A 20,655-nucleotide genomic window follows, 5' to 3' on the forward strand; every position below is an offset into this window, starting at 1 on the left:
CTCCTGTCTAAACTAGAAAACCCTATTAAATTACAAGAAGGGTGAAGAAAATTGCATTTCTATTTGCACAAATTCCCTTGTGATGAGAAGCAATGTTACACATTTCTGTTACAGTTTTAGAAAGCCAATTTAGGGTGCTCCTCCTGTTTTAACGAAATATCTACATAGAGTGAAAATATTTTAATGTGGGACAATATATGCTTAACTAAGGCTTTTTTCTCAGAAATGCAGTATTGCTGTCTTAGTATAGCTCAGGCAACACTTTAAAGATTAGTTATAGACTTCCATAAAGTTCTGAGAAACAGTACTGCATCATTGACATGTATAACATAAACATTTTGTTTTTAGGGAGCCAGACACAGTCATATTTTTTTTCTCCTATCTTAATCAATCATGTCTTCAAAGACAACCGTAACATCGTTATTGTGCCACAAATCACTTTGGTCTAGAAACAGATTTAAAGGAATAGTGCACCCAAAACATGATTAGCCTTCATTTTCTACTCACCCCATGCTGAACAACACTCTGGAGTACTTTTTTGATATCTCAAATGCATCTGGAGATCTGGGAGGCTTCTTGCTGTCTGCTGACATTCAAATAATGGAGGTCTATGGTGACCAGACAGAAAGGTCCATAAAAGTCCACAAAAAACGTGTCAATATTTCTCCATACTGCTCGTCCAATGTATTCCAAGTGTCCTGAGTGGGTAGCATCCAGAATTTACTCGAAACAAAGTCATTTAGAATGTTTTTAGAGCATAAACAGTAGTGTATAGGATTTCCTAAAAGTGCGCGCCTGCGAGTTCACGAGCCTACGGAAGCCGGCAGACCAAACCAGATGAAAGTGCGCATTCAGCTCGGCAAAGAACTCATGCTCTTCCTCAACACTGAAGTCCTCAGACATTTTTCTTTCGTTGTTTCTTTCTTTGCACAGGTAAACAGCACATTTCTTCTTCTACGCTTGCATTATCGGCAGAGCAGACGCTGAATGCGCACTTTCATCTGGTTTGGTCTGCCGCCGTTTCCGTAGGCTCGTGAACTCGCAGGCGCGCGCTTTTAGGAAATCCTATACACTACTGTTTATGCTCTAAAAACTTTCTAAATGACTTTGTTTCGAGTAAATTATGGAAGTTACCAACTCAGGACACGTGGAATACATTGGACGAGCAGTATGGAGGAATATTGACACGTTTTTTGTGGACTTTTATGGACCTTTCTGCCTCGGGCACCATAGACCTCCATTATTTGAATGTCAGCAGACAGCAAGAAGCCTCCCAGATCTCCAGATGCATTTGAGATATCAAAAAAGTACTCCAGAGTGTTGTTCAGCATGGGGGTGAGTAGAAAATGAAGGCTAATTATGTTTTGGGTGTACTATTCCTTTAACCATAAATATGCAGCCAATAATCTGTGATTCCTGTGTGTGTGTGTGTGTGTGTGTGTGTGGTTGAAAGATTTTGATTTCTATTCATTTCCAATTTCATAAATTGATTTAAGAGTATTGATTTTCTATTTACTTGCTGAATTTTTTTTTTTACTCAGTCTGTTTCACCTGAAGGCCACAAAGTGTCTCAGTGAGAGGCGTTGTTTGGAACAAGAAATACTATTCACATAACAAGCCACATCCTTTCTCAAGGTTTAGTTAGAACAGGTTACTGTTTGACCAAGTGTCTGTAATTTGTTTTGACTCTGACAACTCTCACAGCTCTCTGTCTAGATCTGAACAGGGCAGAACATGATACTGTGAGGGCTGTTATTGTTATGATTGTCTTGTTCTCTTTTTACTTTGCAAAGTAAAATAAAATACAGACTGAGTGAAATCGTCGATCTCCGTTTATTTAACTGGACTGTATAGTTGAACTTTTTTTTTTCACAAGACCATGTCTTAGACTTAGACTTAGACAACCTTTATTGTCATTTTGTATACATAGAGTTTGTGCTGTCTAATGGCGGTGAGGAAAAAGCTGTTGCAGGATCTGTTGGTCCTGTAGCAGATGCGGTGTGATGCAAGGTTGTAACTATGTTTTTCAGAAACCTCCAGCTATAGTTACAGTGACTTATTTTTGGTAAATTGTTTAATTTGAAGGTTTTAAGGGAGTAAAATAATTTATTATTAACTACAAGTATTTTAATTACATGAAAGTAGAGAGATAATGCAAAGCAAGACTCTATGGCTATATGTCAAGTTGGGAGGTAACACTTCCTTGGGAATCACTTCATTGATGCCAAAGGACTATTTTAGATGCAATCAAACATATTCTTTGACATATGTAATTGATCCTGTAAGTACAACTGCAGTAAATTAAGGGATTTCTCTTTAAGCACCAAATTCTTGGGGGTGCTCATCACAGACAACCTCACCTGGACCGTAAACACCACCTCACTGGTCAAATGGCCAAAGAAGCACTTGTACTTCCTGCAGAGGATGGGGAGAGCCCACCTGCCCCCACCCATCCTCACAACCTTCTACAAAAGCACCATAGAGAGTGTTCTGACCAGCTGTCTCACTGTGGTGAGAAGGCTGAAGCTCCTCAGACTGGAAGAAAGTGAGAAGACCAGTAAGAACAGCAGAGAGGATCATCGGGCCTCCTCTTCCCTCCATAAAAGACATTTCATCCCAGCGCTGCGTGTCCCGAGCCTGTAAAATCATCAATGACCCCTCACACTCCCACTATGGACTGTTCTCCCTGCTGCTCACCAGGGAAGCGGCTCGCAGCATTTTATGCAGGTTCAGCAGATTCTGAAACAGCTTCTTCCCCACCGCCATCAGACAGCTGAACTGAGAAAACTCTAAATCAAGTCACAGACTCTGCATCACACTGATAACACCAAACCAAAAATACTGTATATTTGCACCATCTATATTTAAACTTCTATATCAATGCGTTTTTGTACCAGTTTTTTCTTCTCTCCCAAACTGTTTACAATTGATCACGGCTGCACTTTATGGAATCAAAATGCTAATTTCACTGCTAAGCTGCACATTCACAGTCTGAAAGCTGTACAAAATGAAATGTTGTCTTGTATAAACTTAGTGTATGCAAAATGACAATAAAAGTTGTCTAAGTCAAAGTCAGTCTCATGGGACTTTTAATAGTGTTGGGATAGTTTCATATTTACTTAAGTTTACAAAAGGCATGATAATGGTACATTAAAAAATTAGCTTTTAAAAAACTGTTTGCTTCTTTAGATGCTGGACTTATATTGACTCTATGAGATCAATCTCATGAAGATTAGGCAACATTCAACCATGTTCTATCAAATGGTAATTTAATAAATAGGCTGACATGAGAACAAAATTTTCAAACAGAACCACATGTATGACTGGTTGTGATCTCAAGTTAAAGCAACATAATGTCAACTAGGGGTGTGCAAAATAATCGTCATGATGATGCATCGTGATTCTAATTTTCGTGATCTACTGCATCGATTCTTGACGCCAAGTATCGATTATTAATTAAAAAAAAATTAATAAACAAAATTGCATGAATGGTTGGCGAACATCAGCCAAAAACAAGTGTAATACAACTTCCAGTCCAGCAGATGTCGCTGCGGATGTGTTGACGCCCGCTGCCTTGTGTCACAAGCATTTCCGGCCGCGGGATACTGCGACGAGTCATTAAAAAACAAAACATGGAGGAGAAAATATTGCAATGCATCGCAATAATTCAAGTATCATGATGCATCGTGATAGAATCGCATCGTGGCCTGTGAATCGTGATTCCAATCGAATCGTGACTTCTTTGGCAATACCCACCCCTAATGTCAACCATACATACACATAGAGAACTTCAAGTACAAGCAGGGTTTGTAAGGCATTGTTTTAAGATGACAGTTATGGATATTTAACCAGTTTTGTTCTTTTTTTTATGGAAATCTTTAATAGGATTTTTTTCTTCATGATACAGATCTGGGTTATTTATAATGAGCAAGTGTCAGACCACTTAAATTCATAAAAACAGTGCTATATCAATTTGTCTTCTTCATAATTTCCTACTTGAAACAGTGGTTCCTGACAGTGAATGAAATAAATTGCATAATTAATTGTTTCCCTTTAATAGTGTCATAAATGTAATAAAAATGTATTTTTAGAGTTGGAGAGCAGAGTTTATTTCTATTGTTCAAGTTGTGCATTGGAAATTTTTTTCCCTGCCAACAACAAACTTTTCATGCAAAATCAGCAGGAGGAGCTTCTAGGCAGTTCTGGGTGCTGCTATACAGTAATAAGATATCTGTTGAATAAGTAATTGCCGATGTCAAACATATTTTTTTCTTCAAACTTCAAACACTCAAGCCAATAAACAAAAAGAGGATGAATCTATTCTAGCAAGCAGAATAAGCTGTTAAGAGGAATTGGGATGCTTGTCATGTGTGCAGCCCACTTTGTAAACTCTCCTGCTTAACTCACTAATGTTGGTTTTTTTGAGAGCATATGTTAACAATTAAGGTAAGATATAAACAGGCTTTCCAATGCTATGAAAGAAGATTTGTTACCATCTGTGCATTTCTTTGCTTATACAAGTCTCTGGCTTATGCTATTGCATTTTATCTATATAATAAATCACTCACTTTTTTTTTCCTTTTCTTGACAGTGACTAATATATTATTGATCATTGTCAAGAAAAGGAATATATTTATTCTAATTCTGAAGGCATCACTCACTCAACAAAGATATCTACAGCTCACATCCTGCTCCCGCTGTTTTCCTGCAGCACTGTTTGCTGCAGCATTGTAATAACTTTAGCAACTTTGGATTGTTTTGCTTGCATTCATCAATAATCAGCCTGTCACATGTTGCAACTGCACAAGATAAAACAGGTACAGGAAGAATAGCTATTTTCAGGGATTGCTAATAAAATGCCCAACGGAATGCTATCAAAAAAACACTTTGTTTTTTCTAAAGCAAGGGAGGGAGGGGTCTGTGTGTAGCCTTCATGTTTCTGTAAATTTGATCCCATTTTCTGTGCATAGTGTAAGAAACAATACTCTGTAATTGTCTTAATACAACTTTTTCATTTACAATACTTATATTGGAGCATTGAGAACTGACTAATACTTATATTGACCCAATATAATACCAGCATGAATTGGTTATTATATTTGGCTTGACTGCTGGATTTTTTTCACACCTCCTTACCACTAAATTCATATCATTTAGCTGTGAAGATGGTGAAAAAGACGAAATAAGAGAGAAAAAAAAGAATTAGGAAAGACAAATGAAGATTGTTCTAATATAAAGTCTAGGAAGAGCCTCATAATACTAAGTGATTTCTCTTTTTGAAAGTTATTTTTTTAAATACAGCTGAGTTCTACATTATCAATCTGGGATGGCTGCTGCTCAAGAAAAGGATGGACATTTAATACAATACTTCAAGCTGATTGGGTGATGTCCCAGCTAGCACCTACTTTCCATAATACTCTTTTAGGCAATCGCAGCTTCTTGAGTCTTTTCACAACTAGGAGATTGAGCTGAAAAATCTAACTTTTTCAAAAGCACAGGCATTTTTTCCCATCTTTTTCCTTTGTTAAATGAGAAGCAATGACATCAGATGGGAATGATTACACTAGTTGGGCCACAAAAACCTAGATACCCAGTATATTTCTGCTGACCACCTATTCACTGTGTGCAGAAAGTCTATGATAAAAAGTATTTTATTCTATTATTCCATTACTAAATAAGATTTATTCTTGTAAACATTAAAATACATAAATCATTCACCGTGGTGAACCTGGAATGTGTCTCGATGTGCTTGAAAGTGGCACCTTTTTTGTGTGGCTTATGATGCTGACAGCTGATTGGCTAAGAAGCGGGACACATTTCCCATGCACAGACAGGCTGCAGTGATCGGGGATATTTATTACTATGCAACAGCTTCTCTCACTTAAATTATATGAAGAAAATAAGTGATTATTTTTCCCCAAGTAAATTACCATATGTTTGTGTGATCATCTTCCCTACTGCTGTGGTAAGCTGTGTAGCAAATACATTTTACAGTCCTAAAATGCATCCAAATTACAGAAACATTCAGGCTGTCTTTCAGTGTTTCTATTCAGAATGTGGGAAAGACACATTAACATATCATAAGATTATAGTATGGTTTACATGATTTTCTACTTGCAGCCTTCAGGCAAACTATAAGAATAGAGTAAATCAGCATAGAGATCTTGCAATAGAGTACTGAGATATCCTTCCAACTCAATGTTCGGCTCCCCAACATCTTTTCCACTAAATTACATACTAGGCAGACGCTTAGAGTAATGTAAAAAAAAAAAAAAAAAAAAAAGGAAAATTATTATGAGGTACTACCTGTAGCTTTATGGGAGCATTTGCTCAGTTGTTGCAATTTCCATCCCCTAGCTTAAAATGACACCATCATTTATTGATGTGGTGTTTCCCAAGCTGATATGGAAACCCTCTCAATAATTAATCTAACGCCAAGCATGGCAAGGCTGAGCATGTGGCGCGCTGCCGTTGACGCTCCGCTAAGGACCACAGTGTTCATTTGGCCAAAGGTCTGGGTTATTTCCATCTCGTCATTTATCACTTTTATTACAGCCATGATGAAACATGGTGCCTGCTTCTATAAAGCACTTATGGGGCTCGCTTGTTTAATACATTCCTCTCCCTCTTTCAGGCCTACAGTAATCTCATTAACCCCTGAGTCAGTGTGGCTAATATTACCGCTGCCCCACACACACTCACTAATGTTGGTACTACTTTCTATTTTATGAAGGATCTTTCTACAATTTCAGGCAGAAAGTAGTCTTAGAACTTCCTGGAGGGAATCCTACTGTACAAACTGGTAACTTTTTTGCAGTGGTAGAGAAGAATAAAGCTTAGTATTTCTATATTGCCAATAACTCTAAGCAGACCTTTAGACCTTTTTATAACTTTGCAGTCTTAGGAAATTGCTACCAGGGTATTGCCTTATGCTGCATTTAGTCCAACTGAGCCATTCTTTAAAATGCTTGAAAAGGGGAAATGTATTTCACTGGCAGGCATTTTTATGATGCATTGGTGATTAAAGAGATTTTAATCCAAAAATAGCACAAATGTAATTACCTCCCAAAAGCTATAAAACCTAAGGGAGAGAATACAGTGCAGGCAGCAATCCATATTGAAATTATATAACTGGAATCTACATTAAAGATTTGCAGTTTATCTTTTCAAAAATAATAGAGTTATGCTTTAATTGGCTGGATGCAGTTTTCCTCCCTCTAACCAGACGTATATTGCAGCCTGATATTAAAGTTTAGAAGGATGCTGAAGAACACTTATCCATAGATCAATAGTGTTTTTGCCTCTGATCTTGCCTTTGTGTCCCAGCGGTGCCCGGTCAGATCACCGATGTTCACTATGCCTCATTAGTATGCAGGACACCACCTTTGCATCCCTCCTGCTTTGTGCTATTGCTTTAAGTCAAGATAGAAAATGGACTTCAATTTTGCTGTTAAGTACAGCACTGCATCACAGCAGTCCTCTCTTAGGTAAATTATAAAGAACAGGATGATTACTCCCCTCATTGTGATGCAGAAGCTTGTTTGTTAGTCTTATTTCAAATCTCAAGTAAATGTAGCTCAGTTAATTACAAAAAACAACTGTGCTTTCATCCTGTTAGTTTAAAAATCACTTCAGTGAGGGAGAAAATCTGCTCTCAAGAGTTCACTGTTCTTTATTAATGGCTTTTCCAAATGCATTTTACTCCCCTGCCATTGTTTGCTACAGTACTAAACAGAGATAAAGCACTCTGCATCTTTGTAGTTCTCTCAGAACTACCAGCATGGATGAGGATCATTAATAACTCTCATGCTCACGTGTCCTAGAATGTAGAGACACACATATTAATTTTCAAAGTATATGAGTAATGCAGAAGGCTTGTGTGGAAAAACAGAAAGTAGGAGACCTAAACCCCGACAATGTTCCTCATGTGACAGTTTCACAGGTGTACCACTGACCCCGATGACAAAAAAGAAGAATGCATTTTCCTGTGCATGTCACACAAAGTCACTGAGAGAATGCAGAGTGTGCGTGTCTATTTTTGCTGCTGGGCTGGTCAGCAGGCCGTCCTGGTGAGTCAGGGTGAATGTCTTGACAATGACATATAGACTCACTGACAGAGGAGATAGAGGGTGAGCCCACTGCGCCCTGGGAACAGTCTGGTCAGGGCACAGCTTGGCACAATGGAGCATGATGAGTGTATGCTCTTGTTTTGCTGGTTGAAGTCTTACCCTTTCATCAGTGTTAAACACAAAGATATATAGGCAATCTGCAGCAATGTCATGGGGCCATATGTCACATGATGTATTGAACCATATACGGAGGTTACAAAACATTGTTTTTCTCAGCTGTATGATAAACTGTAAGGAAGATGATAGATGAGAGTTGTACATCGGTGCACATGCTCTGGAGATGCTCCAATCAAGAATCCTGGATATATAACTGTAGAAACAGTTACAGGCCATTTTCCTCCAACATTTCCCAGGAAGCCAAGCAGAGGAGACTGATAGAAGCATGCATTGGCAGATTTATTAGTGCAAGGGTTCCCAAATGGGAGGATGCACACCCCCTCGGGTTGGCACAGTATAAATGAAGGTGGACATGGTAATGATAGAAATTAATTAAATAAAGACCCCAGTTTGACAGTCTTTTATTTATTTATTGATAGCAGTTTAAAGATGGTAGTTTTAGCTTTAGATGGTCTAGTCCAGGGGTCGGCAACCCAAACTGCTCAAAGAGCCATATTGGCCCAAAAAAACAAAAAATAAAAATCTGGAGCCGCAAAAATTTATGTAAGTCTTATATAGGCCTCTTATGGCAACATGGGCTCAAAGTCTATTATCCCACTATAGAAAAGGACTATATGGGGTTAAATATATAATGAGCATTCAGGATTAAATGTTTATCCTGGAGCAAATGTCACATAGCAGCATGAGGTGATGGAAGAGCAGTGAACGCTCTCACCGTGCGCTGCTTCACCGCGCGGGTTTTGTTGCATTGATTAAATTATAGAAACACGATAAAGGAATCTTTCTATGGTGGACGTCTTTCTGTTGGGAGGAGTTGATTGAGTCATGAGGAACCATGCAGGAACTGAAATCTCACATCCTCCGTCACCATTGTTCCTTTGTAGAATTTAGAATTTTAGAATTTGGGGAAAAAATCGAAGAAAGTTCACATCCCTGCATCAGAGCGCTACTGGATTGATCTGTGGATGGTTTTCCATCCTTGTAACCAAACTAGCAGCAATATCGGAGATGCAATCCACTATCCATCCATCTATCTTTGCACTCCTCAAATTTATCCAGAAGTTCTGCAATCGCACTTTTTCTCTCACTCCCAACTTGGTGGTAGGCTGCATATTTATATGCCTTCCCTGGAAATGCCTTTCCAAAATTTTCTTTTTTCTTCTCTCATTACAAAGCAAAAATGCAGTCAATCCTTCTGCATTGATAATGAAAGCAAATGATTTGGTCCATTCTTTGAATCCTCTTTTCTCATCAGCTATCTTCCTTTTTTCCCTTTGGGATCCATGGCCTGAGACACACCTGCAGCTTTGTTTGGCACGCTGGTTGCAAGTGATGACCACTGATCACTATGGCTTTGATGCAAATTATTGTTTAAATTTATTTATTATACAAATGTTTACAGCATTGGAAAACATAATAATTTTTTTTTGCACACCATATTAAAACAAACAAAGTACACGTTCTTTTTGTAGGAACCAAAAAAAACTTTCTGAACAAGCCTTGATGAAGCTCAAAAGCAGCAGCGCCTTGAGTGAAAAATGGATACAATCACAGAATTGCAGACAAGACATGAGGGATTTGTAATAAAGGGCCAAATCAGTGTTTTTCTTTTGTTTTGTTTTTGTTGGGGGGGTACTAAGAGCACAGTAGGAATTTCTTTAATGTGCTCATAATGGTAAGGCAAATCCATCACCATGATAGAGATCAGTTAAATCATTAGAGAATTTCCTAGCAGTGGGTTACCAGAAAAAGACTACAGTAGATCCTGCACATGAAGGCGTATACCCTGAACCAACCTTCCCTCCATCCATCCATCCATTGAATTTGAAAGCTCACTGGATGGAAAGCCAACATTAGACACTGAATGTCTACAGATTGGAAAAGTTTACAAGGGTGGCATAATTCAACAACAATAATACATTACTTTTTTTTTATTTAGTGCGAAAGAAACCAGCATGTCCTGGGGCTATACTTTATGAATGTGCTTTATAAACATACAGAGAAAATGAAAACAGAGAAAAGAAAGTAGAGTTGAATATCCGTAGAACTTCAGTTTTAGGCAGTGCTACACACAGAAAATTTAATTTGATTTAAGGTCATGTTTAGCTCTGGATGATCTATTCTTTATGTATCGAAAAAAAATTACATTTTTTCAAATATATTAGATAAAATAGGCTTGATTATTAGGTTAAGAGGCCATGGAAGGTAAATGTTAAGCAAGTAATAAACATACTTTCCATTAACCTCACATGTCGAGTAACACTGTATATATCTTTTATTCCTCTGATTTAGCTGTAAGTGGTGAGTCATAATTGACAGAAAGACTTTAAAACATCTATGTTCATATATGATTTGTATAATGTGCTTCACTCACTAAACTGAGTTACTCCACTAATAACTAAGTAACTTTTAATATTGTAATTTATTGGATGAGAGTTTGATTTCATTTGAAAGCATATATTCATGGTATGGCTTCCATGAATATCAAGAAGCACTATTTTATCTTGTCATTGAATCTCAGTCAAGCCTGACAATATTAAAACTTATCATCTGAGTTTGAGATCAGATCTTAAACCCTCATATTCTTCACAGTTTTAAACAATGTATCTATAGATACATTTGTAAAAATTGGTTTAAAATGTCTTTAACTGACATACGCAATGAAATATAATGATCAGTCTCTCGATCACTCTTCTCTGTTTTCATTCTCACTCATCTCCTTCTCCCTTTGTTCTCACATCACATTCTTTTTTTCTGACTGTGCAGTTTTTTTTTTCTCTCATGAGAACACACTGTCTCTGGCAAAGGACAAAATGGGACGCTACCCACTGTCCTCTACTTCTACTGAACCTCAAGATGTATCATATTTAGGAAAAAACAACTGAATTCATGCCCATATTAGGGATGCTTAAGTGCAAATGATGCATAACCGAAACAGGATAAAATTAAAGAAGTTTAAAAGAATCATTCCCAATTACCATATTTAAGTTCTTGCACCATTTGGTCAGGATTCCTTAGAACTTAAACAGAAATACTTTGTTCACGTATCTAAAATCCAATTGTAGGAACTATACTTTAAAGCTACAGTGTGTAATAATTACAGGGATATACAGTCAGAAATGTAATATATTATACATAACTATGTTATTTATCATCATCTACGAGCTCAGCCTTTTAACCTTAATATTTGCGTTGCCTTAGAATTCGTTATTTATAATTACATAGCAGCGGGTCTCGCAGCCATGGATGCAGACATCTTTGCGCTACTGCAGCGCAGAGCCAACAAACTAGCGATTGCGAGATCGCCCATTACGCTCGAAAGTAACTACGGCAAGTTGTTTAAGTCTACATTAAATCTATACCCTACACAGACTAATGAAATACTATCGGTAAAATTATCTATGTAAACAAACCTCATCACTTGAGAAGGTAGGTGATGCGGACATCGTGGAAGACATTTTGTCCCGTAACGCTCGCCGTACTGTTGGGGGGGAGAAGCGGTGGGGGGAGATGTTCATGTTGCTGCGGTCTGCAGTCTGGACGTTAAATGTCGCTGAAAATTACACACTGTAGCTTTAAAGAAGTATTTGCCTACCTCAGTCACAAAGGACGGTTTTCACTACAAATAGCAAGTTTAAGGTCACGCCAAAGTAGCTTAGCAGAATTAAAACCAGATTTATACTTAATAACTTAAACATTTTCTTTTTTGAGGTATTGAGATGTGGGCTTGCTGATCTACTATGGATTGCTTTCCTATGTGAAACCAATGAGTGCTTGGCTTTTAGGTCAGAAACTTAAGGCCAGGATATTCTACAAAAAATCTAAATTTATGGTTTAATCAGTTAAAGCAATTCAACCAAATAGCATCAGAACACACAACTAAAATGGTTGTCTAACGTTGCAAAATTAGTCCATAAAAAAAGTTTTTACTGCTAAAAGTGATCCTCTACATCTACTTTTACCTACCCGAAGTTTAGATACAAAGAATATTCAGATATCATGGCAGTGAGATGACTGTGCTGCATTTATTGCATGACAAGCGCTTCTTCTTCTCCCCAGCCTTCCAATTTTAGTTTCCACACCTTGTCTCACTGTTTTTCCAGGTCTTCTACTGGAGCATAAATTTATTCAAGCCTTTGCAGATGGCTGCAGCCATGATATGAATATTTGATAGCCCTTACATATCTCCCTTGAGGGTAGTGAAATATTAAAGTACTTTCTGGTCACCGGTTGGACTTCTCAAGCATTCAAAATAAATAACTCATTAAATAGACCTCCAATTGAGAAAATAAGAAATGTTTTTGGAGTGGTTTTATGTAACAATGTTTAACAGCAGGGATTAGACATTCAACCAATGCGTCTGTACTTCAAGTTAAAAATCATTTCACTGAATGTTCACAATAACATGAGGATAAATTGGGCTGAATGCTGTAGTTTTTATGTGCAGCATACTGCACTGTTTTGCTGTGCTGCTCTCAGAAGAACACAAGCTGATATTACTTAAAATTGTGAGACTATCTAAGTATTTATCTTATATAGATAGAGTTTGGATGGTCTCTGGAGTTTTAAGAAAGTGTAACAGTGTTGCCTTTCTTGTGAGCAACAGGAAGTGTAAAAGACTAATTTTAGCCAGTTGACTGGCAACAGGTGGGTGAGGGGCAGCACTTTGTTATTTTATCAACTTTAATCCCTGAAATAGTGAGACAGAGATTTAAGCTGCTCTTAAACTTTTTAAAACATTGACATACCTTGAAAACTTAAACATTTTTAACGTCCCTCCTCATCAGTGTCCTTCCTAAAGAAACATAGCTGACAAATTTTAATCAATCTCTCTTTCAGCGGGATTCCAAAGGACAGTACCTATTTGACCTCATCTGCCACCACCTCAACCTCCTGGAGAAAGATTACTTTGGCATCAGATATGTCGATCCAGACAAACAAAGAGTAAGTCTCTACTCTTGTAATTTCTTGAATGTAATCTTTGAAATCTTTCGTGTTTGCTCTGTCTTTGGAAAAGTCTTCTAAAATACCTGATGGTAGCCAAAAAGCTATAATTATCTGTGCAAACCAGGAATAAATGGCTTATGATTTTGGAGAAAACTTGTTTTAAAAAAGCACTTTCTCACAAAAGCACCCTGATAATATGTTTACGTAAGGCCGTCCTACGTGCTTGTCCTACGTGAGTCTGATATAGTGGATAAATTAGAAATCTTCTTTTGGAAAGTAAGCTTGTATGAGTGATGCAAGCAGCAACTTTTAAAAAGAGGAATGGGATCATGCATGATCTCGCATACGTATAATAATAGGTGTTCCTTCTCTGGAGTTTTAAATTCAGATGGCGGGTCTTTTCATAAAATTGCAAAAAGGTTTGACTATATAGCAACATGTGCAAACTTATTATGTGCAAAGCTGATAAACTAATCATGTGCATGGGGACAGGTTGAGTGATAGTGGCTGAAACAGTCAGGCTCACCTCCACACAGTCATGGCTGTTTAATCCATGGGGTGAAATTGAGGGTTAGGGTGCATTTCCTTGTCTTCCCCACAGCTCAGCCCTCCGGTGTTTGGGTTCATACCAGTTGATGAGAGGCTCACATCCCTGCTCCTTGGAGTTAGGGAAAGGGCTCTGACTGTATGGACGTTTCTTGGCCTTATGGGACAAGAAGCACCACAGCCTTCCTAACTTCCCAGGCTGGGGTGCTGGGCAAGGCACCTCTGGTGGGGCTCCTTTACCTTAAAGTTGGACTTGTGGGAAATGACTGTTACCTGAATGGATGGTCATGCAAAGCAGTTTTATCAGCTGGACTGAAGTAAAAAATGTTTCTTGGGTTATAAAGGTTTCAGAACGCTCATCTAGTGGAGCCCTGTTTCAGTCAGGGACCTATGTAACTGCCACCTAAAGGAGAGCTTTTCTTAGGTCCCAGGGAAAGCTGAGGACTTAGTGTTATTGGATCATGTTCTCCGCTATATTGTTGAAGAGGCTGCTCAGAAATGTGGCCGTAGTTTTTAGATTAGTTTTAGTAATAATTACTACACAGTACCACCTTTAAAAAGAAGCAGACTTCCTGTCTGATGTCTGTTTGGCAGTAGATGATGCAAAACTGATTTTATTAGATTAGCTTGATTTTCTGTGACTACAGTCAGGGGCTTAATGAGAAATTTCCCTCCACAAAAACTATCAGAGCAAATAGGCCAGTCTGCAGGTTAATTATGGATATCAGAAAAAGGTAATAAATTCCTGTGTAATGTTAATAGTTGGTTATTTTTTTATCGTTGAACTGCAAAAAGCTTATAAGAGCTTGTATAGTTTTCACTCTCAGCCTAAACGTTACTTTTTTAGACATCAGCCCGCAGATATTCTAAAGACTAAAGGAAAGATACAAAGAAAATCCATAAAATGCTATCAAGGATATAGCGTGTTTGTTTTTAAATGCATCTCCATGATGCAGTATGCCACTCATTACTGACCCATTATGCTCAGCAGTATGGAAAGACTGGCTGATCTGATTACTTTCTATATAGCTTTCTGATTAAATGACCTGCCGTCTGCACAGGGACTGGTGTTTTAGGGGATCTCATAAGCTGAAAGCTGGAAACTAAACGTAATTCTGCTGAAGCCTCCAGCTAAATTGATTTAGGGCTGCAACTAACAATTATTTTGCAAATCGATTAGTCTTTCGATTATTTTTTCAAATAATCAATTAATAATCGATAGAAAAGGGTTCCCTAAAGAAGATTTTTTTATGAAAAGAAACTAGGAGAAACTAAAACTTTTGTACTGAAGGAGTTCTCGATAGAGCATATTGATGGATGAAAAATATTTTATATCTTAAATGCAAAATTTTTAGGTTTTTTTTACTGCTCTACTTGGGTTGCTAAGTCAGTTTTAAGCATGTTTTAGAGTCTCTATACTCCAGTTAACAAATAATTTATTACTAATTTAGTTGACAATTATTTCAATAATCGATTAATCGCAATTAAGCCCTAGATTGAATTTTATTTGTCTTTTTAAAAAACAAATGCTTTAATCTACAACTTTTTTTATGCTTATTACTCCTAGAATTCGATACCAAACACAATGCATGAATTCCTAGCTCTTACCTCTTTTACAACATTTATAACACATTTATACCAAATACCAGTACTTTGCATAAATTTGTCAGGTTGTGTGGATGTTTTTAGAGGATCCAAATGCAGAGACGTAAGCTTAGGTGGTTTCTTGCAGATTTAATGCAGTTTCAAAGGGCAACAGAAGCAAAAGTGCACTAAAAAATATAGAAAACAAAAATCCAGGAGATGTCCGGGAAAACACACAGAACAGAAACTGAAGATGAGGAATATATATGCCAAATAGAACAAAGACTGGGGTAATCAGCAGATTGGGAGCAGGTGTGGACAGAAGACTTTAAAAGGAAACTAGGGGAAGAAGAGTGACACAAGAGGGCAACAAGAGTAACAAGAAATACATAAGAACTCAAATACAACCAGAAAACAACAAAACATTGAAATAAAACCAATGAGAACTCAAAAATCAAAACTTAAACAGAACCAAAAATTGCAAAACTGGTACAAACAATAAAATATAAGGAAAATAAAAGCAGAATAAAAGTAACAAGTTAACTTGTTGAGTTACTAGCAAACTGTTGGGTTACCATCCATTTTATAAGTACATTCAAAAACACAATTGCTTATTATCATTAATACTAGTTATTATTAGGTTTTTCTTTTATTACTTTCTGGGTGTTAGGACTATGTGCAAGGCAAGATTCACTTCATATTCCTAAAAAGAGTATTCCTAATACCATCAATGGTGACAAGTAACAAAGTACAAATACTTCGTTACTTTAGCTAAGTCGACATTTTGGCTATCTATACTTTACTGAAGTAATTCTTTTTTAGACAATTTTTTACTTGTAGTCCTTACATTATTTTGCAATTGTCTCTACTTTCTAATCCTTACATTTCAAAAATAGACTCAATAGTTTTGTTTCATTTAAACTCATTTTTGTTGGCATTAAAAAAAATAAAATTAAAAAACATCAAAATAATTTGTTTTATCCAGACAATCATGACTTTGTTGTTGGACTTGTGACTGCACCTAACTTGCTGTTCATTACATACATAAATAGTTTTTCAAGATGATGCAAAATTATCATCCATCATCTGTTCATAAAGGTATTGTGGAGGATTTTTGCAAATTTTTTGTAAGACCCACCCTCTACACCTTAAAAAAATGCACATGCACAAGCCTGTACTCGCTCCCAGGAGAGAATTAAATGTGTGCAAGTGCATGCATGAGCCCATTTCTCCTTGTGCATGCTCTGTTTAAAAGTTGCTGTTTGCATTGCTCATACAAGCTTACTGTGTACGAACATCTGCCCTAATCCCCAATTCCCTCAATCACTATATATAGCAGGGACTATATAGTGGACTTCATAGGGAACTCAGTTAACTTACCGTTCGGACAGATGATCACTGCTTGTTGCTCCATTGGTCTCGTAACTCCACCTCCACCGCGCCTGTGTCATCTTTGTTATTAGTTGGTGCCTGCGGGTAGCGACAGCCTATGGCAACAGCGGGCCGCTGTGACAGCAAATCCAATAATGCATATAGCATTCTGGGATATATCTGCCTCTTCCAAGGCCTTTCTTTTCTTCTCATACACTTCATAGACACTTTGTCTCTTAAGACTCTCAGCCATTTTCAAAGAACCGTGGCGTGAAAGATGAGCTACAATCACTGGCTGAAACAGTAGCTCACCACACATATACGCCTGAAAGTGAAAATGTAAAGAAAAAGATAGCTAACGTAGGACAGCCTTATGCAAACATATCACCAGAATAATTGACAATTAGGAGGAGCACTTATTTGATGATCCACCCAGAAATAAAAGATCATCCTCTACACCTTTAACATTTTTCCGGCATCACTTTTACTTTTATACTTTATGTAGTTTTAAAAAATGGTACTTTTATTTGAGTAGAAGCTTAGGTAATATAAGGCAATATAATTGCACATTTAACACTTTAATACTTCAGGACTCTGATCTTTAATCAGTCTCTTGTTATCTAGTTTTAGCTTTTTCACTCCAGTAGGACTCTAACAACTAATGGTTAATTGATTATTGAAATAGTCATCAACTAATTTAGTAATCGATTAAACGTTAAGTGGAGTAAAGACACTCTAATAATCTCTAGTAGTCATACAAAAATAAAAAAAATAAAAAATAAATATTTTGTGTTAAAGATCGGTTAAAATCTGTTAGTTCCTCAATATGTTCTACCCACAATCTACCCAAAGTTTTAGTTTCCCTTTGTTTAGATTTTAAAAACTTATCTTCGAGGAAGTTTTACTGTCCGATTATTAACCAATTAATTGAAAAAATAACCAACAGATTAATAATTAAGCTAAATAATTGTTAGTTACAGCCCTAAACACCAGTGAAATATTTTTGGTCCCCCTTGGCCTGTATGTTTTATGATCCACTACTATATTTGTCCTTATCTTTTCTATCTTGTTGTTTTAAACGGAAATGCCATCTCTCTCTCTCTCCGTGTGTGTAATTACTTCCCCTGCTTTTACTGTTCACAGCCATGACAGCTTACTGTTTCAATCGTTGTTACTGCTGTTTTATCGATTTTATTATTTTATGTTTATAACTCAACCTTTTAGGGACTATTTTAGGGACTTTTAGGGATGCTAATCTGGTATATTTACATGTAAATGACCATAAATATGCATTGTCCCCTATTAAATAAATTATGAAAAAACTATAGTTTTGATGTTTCTTACTTGTCTTTAATTAATAATAAATAAGAAAGTGAATAAGAAAAAACTATAGTTTAGATGTTCTTACTTATTATCTTTCTCTCCCTTTGCAGCACTGGTTGGAGTTTACAAAATCTATTGCCAAGCAAATGAAGTGTAAGTATTAATACTTAGCTTTTCTTAAACGTTTGCGCTAACAGTTTTATGTATTACCCTGGGCACAAATATATGAGGACTGATGAGATAAATAAAAATCTAATTAAACATTGCAAACAAACAAAATAAAAACAGTAACTGAGGTGACTGTTGATTATTTGTGCCCTCCTGTCTCAGCCCAGCCACCTTTCACCATGTGTTTGCGTGTCAAGTTTTATCCACCAGACCCAGCTGCTCTAAAAGAGGAAATCACCAGGTAGGAAATCATTGTGCATCTTGCAGGGGTTAGTGATGTTACTTCATCTCTGTCACCCATAAGGATCCATTCACAACGATCAAATGTAAAGGTTTTGGTGTGGTCATGAACAAGCATAGAAAAATACAATCATGTTCAAAAATGTAAATAACAGGAGAAAAAGACAGAAAATAAAGTATATCGATTATTGGAAAATTTATTTGTTTAAGCTGTTTATCCCCTAACCAAAAGTCTGGGACCGCTGGCCTTAAATCGTTAGAATATACTTATGTTTTGCTTTCATGTTATTATCTCACAGGCATCCATGAACTTCCTGTGGCAAAATTTTAAGGCTTACTGTCTTTGAAGATTGCAGGATTGTTGAGTTTGCTTCACCGCTGTAGAGGATGGACACAGCAAGGCAGTAATTTAAATTAGTTTGAAGATCCTCAGGGGAAAAAAGCCAAGTGGAGGACCCTATATGTGTTGTTATGTTGAGCTGGTGGATCCAGTGGGGGGGTACCCAAAGACGCAGCCAGAGCTTTGACCCAAATTAGGACCCTAGCTTATGATGACTGCAGAGAAACTTTTAGACTGCATTTTAAAAATCAAAGCGCAACTTCATAGACACGTCTCCTCCCTCTGCATACACTCATCTGGTTGGCCTTATCAAAGGAACACCAAACATGAGGCATTGTAAGTTAGAGAAAACATTTATTTGAGCAACATGTATAATTTTATCATGATGGTCCAGATAGATCAATACTTTACTGTTGCAACAACACAAATTATTATTCCAATTTATATTGTTCAAGAAGATTGACTCTATAGTGCATTTCAAATGTTTTCCTATAGCTTGAATTTTTCTATATTCTACTATATTACAACTAAACATTTTTATGTATTTCATATGACAAACCAAATCATTTATACCTAATATTTACCAAATATTTTATATAAAGTGAAAATGAGGCCTACATTTGCATCCTATGGTGGCCCAGAGTACTTAACCACTTCCAAAAGCCATAACTCAATTTGACCTGAAATGCAAGCCATTTACAATATGCAATGATTGACCCTTGTAAACAAAAGTTGAGGGCTGTTGCAATATCATGGAGGAATCTTTGGTTGCAGCTCTAAATCTGTTGAAAACCCAGCAGCAAGAAAATCACATATTCATAGATAAATCATAGCAGTAACCACGGAAACTGCTAATAAATGTCAAATAAATGTAAGGTTACCAATATTGGTTGTGTTAAGCTATTAACAGGAAACCTGTGTGATATACAAGGATGTAAAGAAAATAACTCAATAAATATGTAATGTTCTGGCTGTTGGTCTTTGCACTTGCTTCTTTTCTTTTTTATCATGAAAAAAATCCTTAAAATAGATCACCTTGCATTAATATTCCCTATTGAATCTTAATGTGCATCTCCAGCAGCTGCTAAATAAACATTTTTGGTTTGACAGAAAGCTCACTCTGCATATCATTTTTAAAGTACAATCTCAATAGGAAACCTGGCAGCATTATATAGGGACATTTTCTTTAGTAAGAATAATACCCCTTTCCCACTGGCAGAAAAACCCGTTTAAACTCAGAAACAATAATTTTTTAGTGGCAGTGAGAAAAGCTCACTGATGCATGTCTATCCGGGTCAAACGGCTTGGCAAGCAACCCTCATTAAAATCGCCTCAGCTCCCATCGGCATGCTGTGGGAACAGCAGAGACGGGTGGAGCTGCTAATTTACATGACACCATTGAACGCAACATACGGACTTCAACCCACCGCGCCAATAGAGTCTGATCAAACTAGCAGAACAACTCTATTTAATCATGTTTTTTCAAATGAGGAATGTTAATACATGATGATCAAAATGGATGTATTTGATAGAGGTTGGAAACTAATTTTAAAGGGCTGTAGCTTCATCAAAAACCCAGAGCTACAATGGAAGGATTTTGATCAAAGCAGATGATTTGATTTTTTGAAGAAAAGAAAAAACTTCTTTCTGACAAACTGAGAAATTCTTCAAAAGACTTTAAGCTGTAAGATAAAAATCCAATTAAATGTTCTACAAACCCATAGGGACATAAAAATGCATGTTTTTATTTGTAAATAAATGCTGAAAAGAATCTTTCATTCCATAATAAATCACTGGAAAAAAACAAGGAGTATTGATATTATTGTATTACCAATGTCAGCGCTGACCGTATTGCCCATCTTAGGGGAGTACATGAAGGCGCCGGGGTTT

The 20,655-nt window shown here is 36.9% G+C and overlaps 1 protein-coding gene across 1 annotated transcript in view; it reads left to right on the forward strand.

The window, feature by feature from the left end:
- Nucleotides 1-20,655, forward strand: part of frmd5 (FERM domain containing 5) — a 77,678-nt gene that overhangs the window by 39,416 nt on the left and 17,607 nt on the right. Inside the window, exons 2-4 of the mRNA XM_015371575.1 lie at nucleotides 13,086-13,190; nucleotides 18,128-18,170; nucleotides 18,348-18,426. Of these exons, the coding sequence (XP_015227061.1) occupies nucleotides 13,086-13,190; nucleotides 18,128-18,170; nucleotides 18,348-18,426 (227 nt within the window). The remainder of the gene's footprint in view (nucleotides 1-13,085; nucleotides 13,191-18,127; nucleotides 18,171-18,347; nucleotides 18,427-20,655) is intronic.

This window comes from Cyprinodon variegatus, unplaced genomic scaffold (assembly GCF_000732505.1).
Source record: "Cyprinodon variegatus isolate N-32 unplaced genomic scaffold, C_variegatus-1.0 Scaffold61, whole genome shotgun sequence".
In the NCBI taxonomy this organism is placed as follows: domain Eukaryota; kingdom Metazoa; phylum Chordata; class Actinopteri; order Cyprinodontiformes; family Cyprinodontidae; genus Cyprinodon; species Cyprinodon variegatus.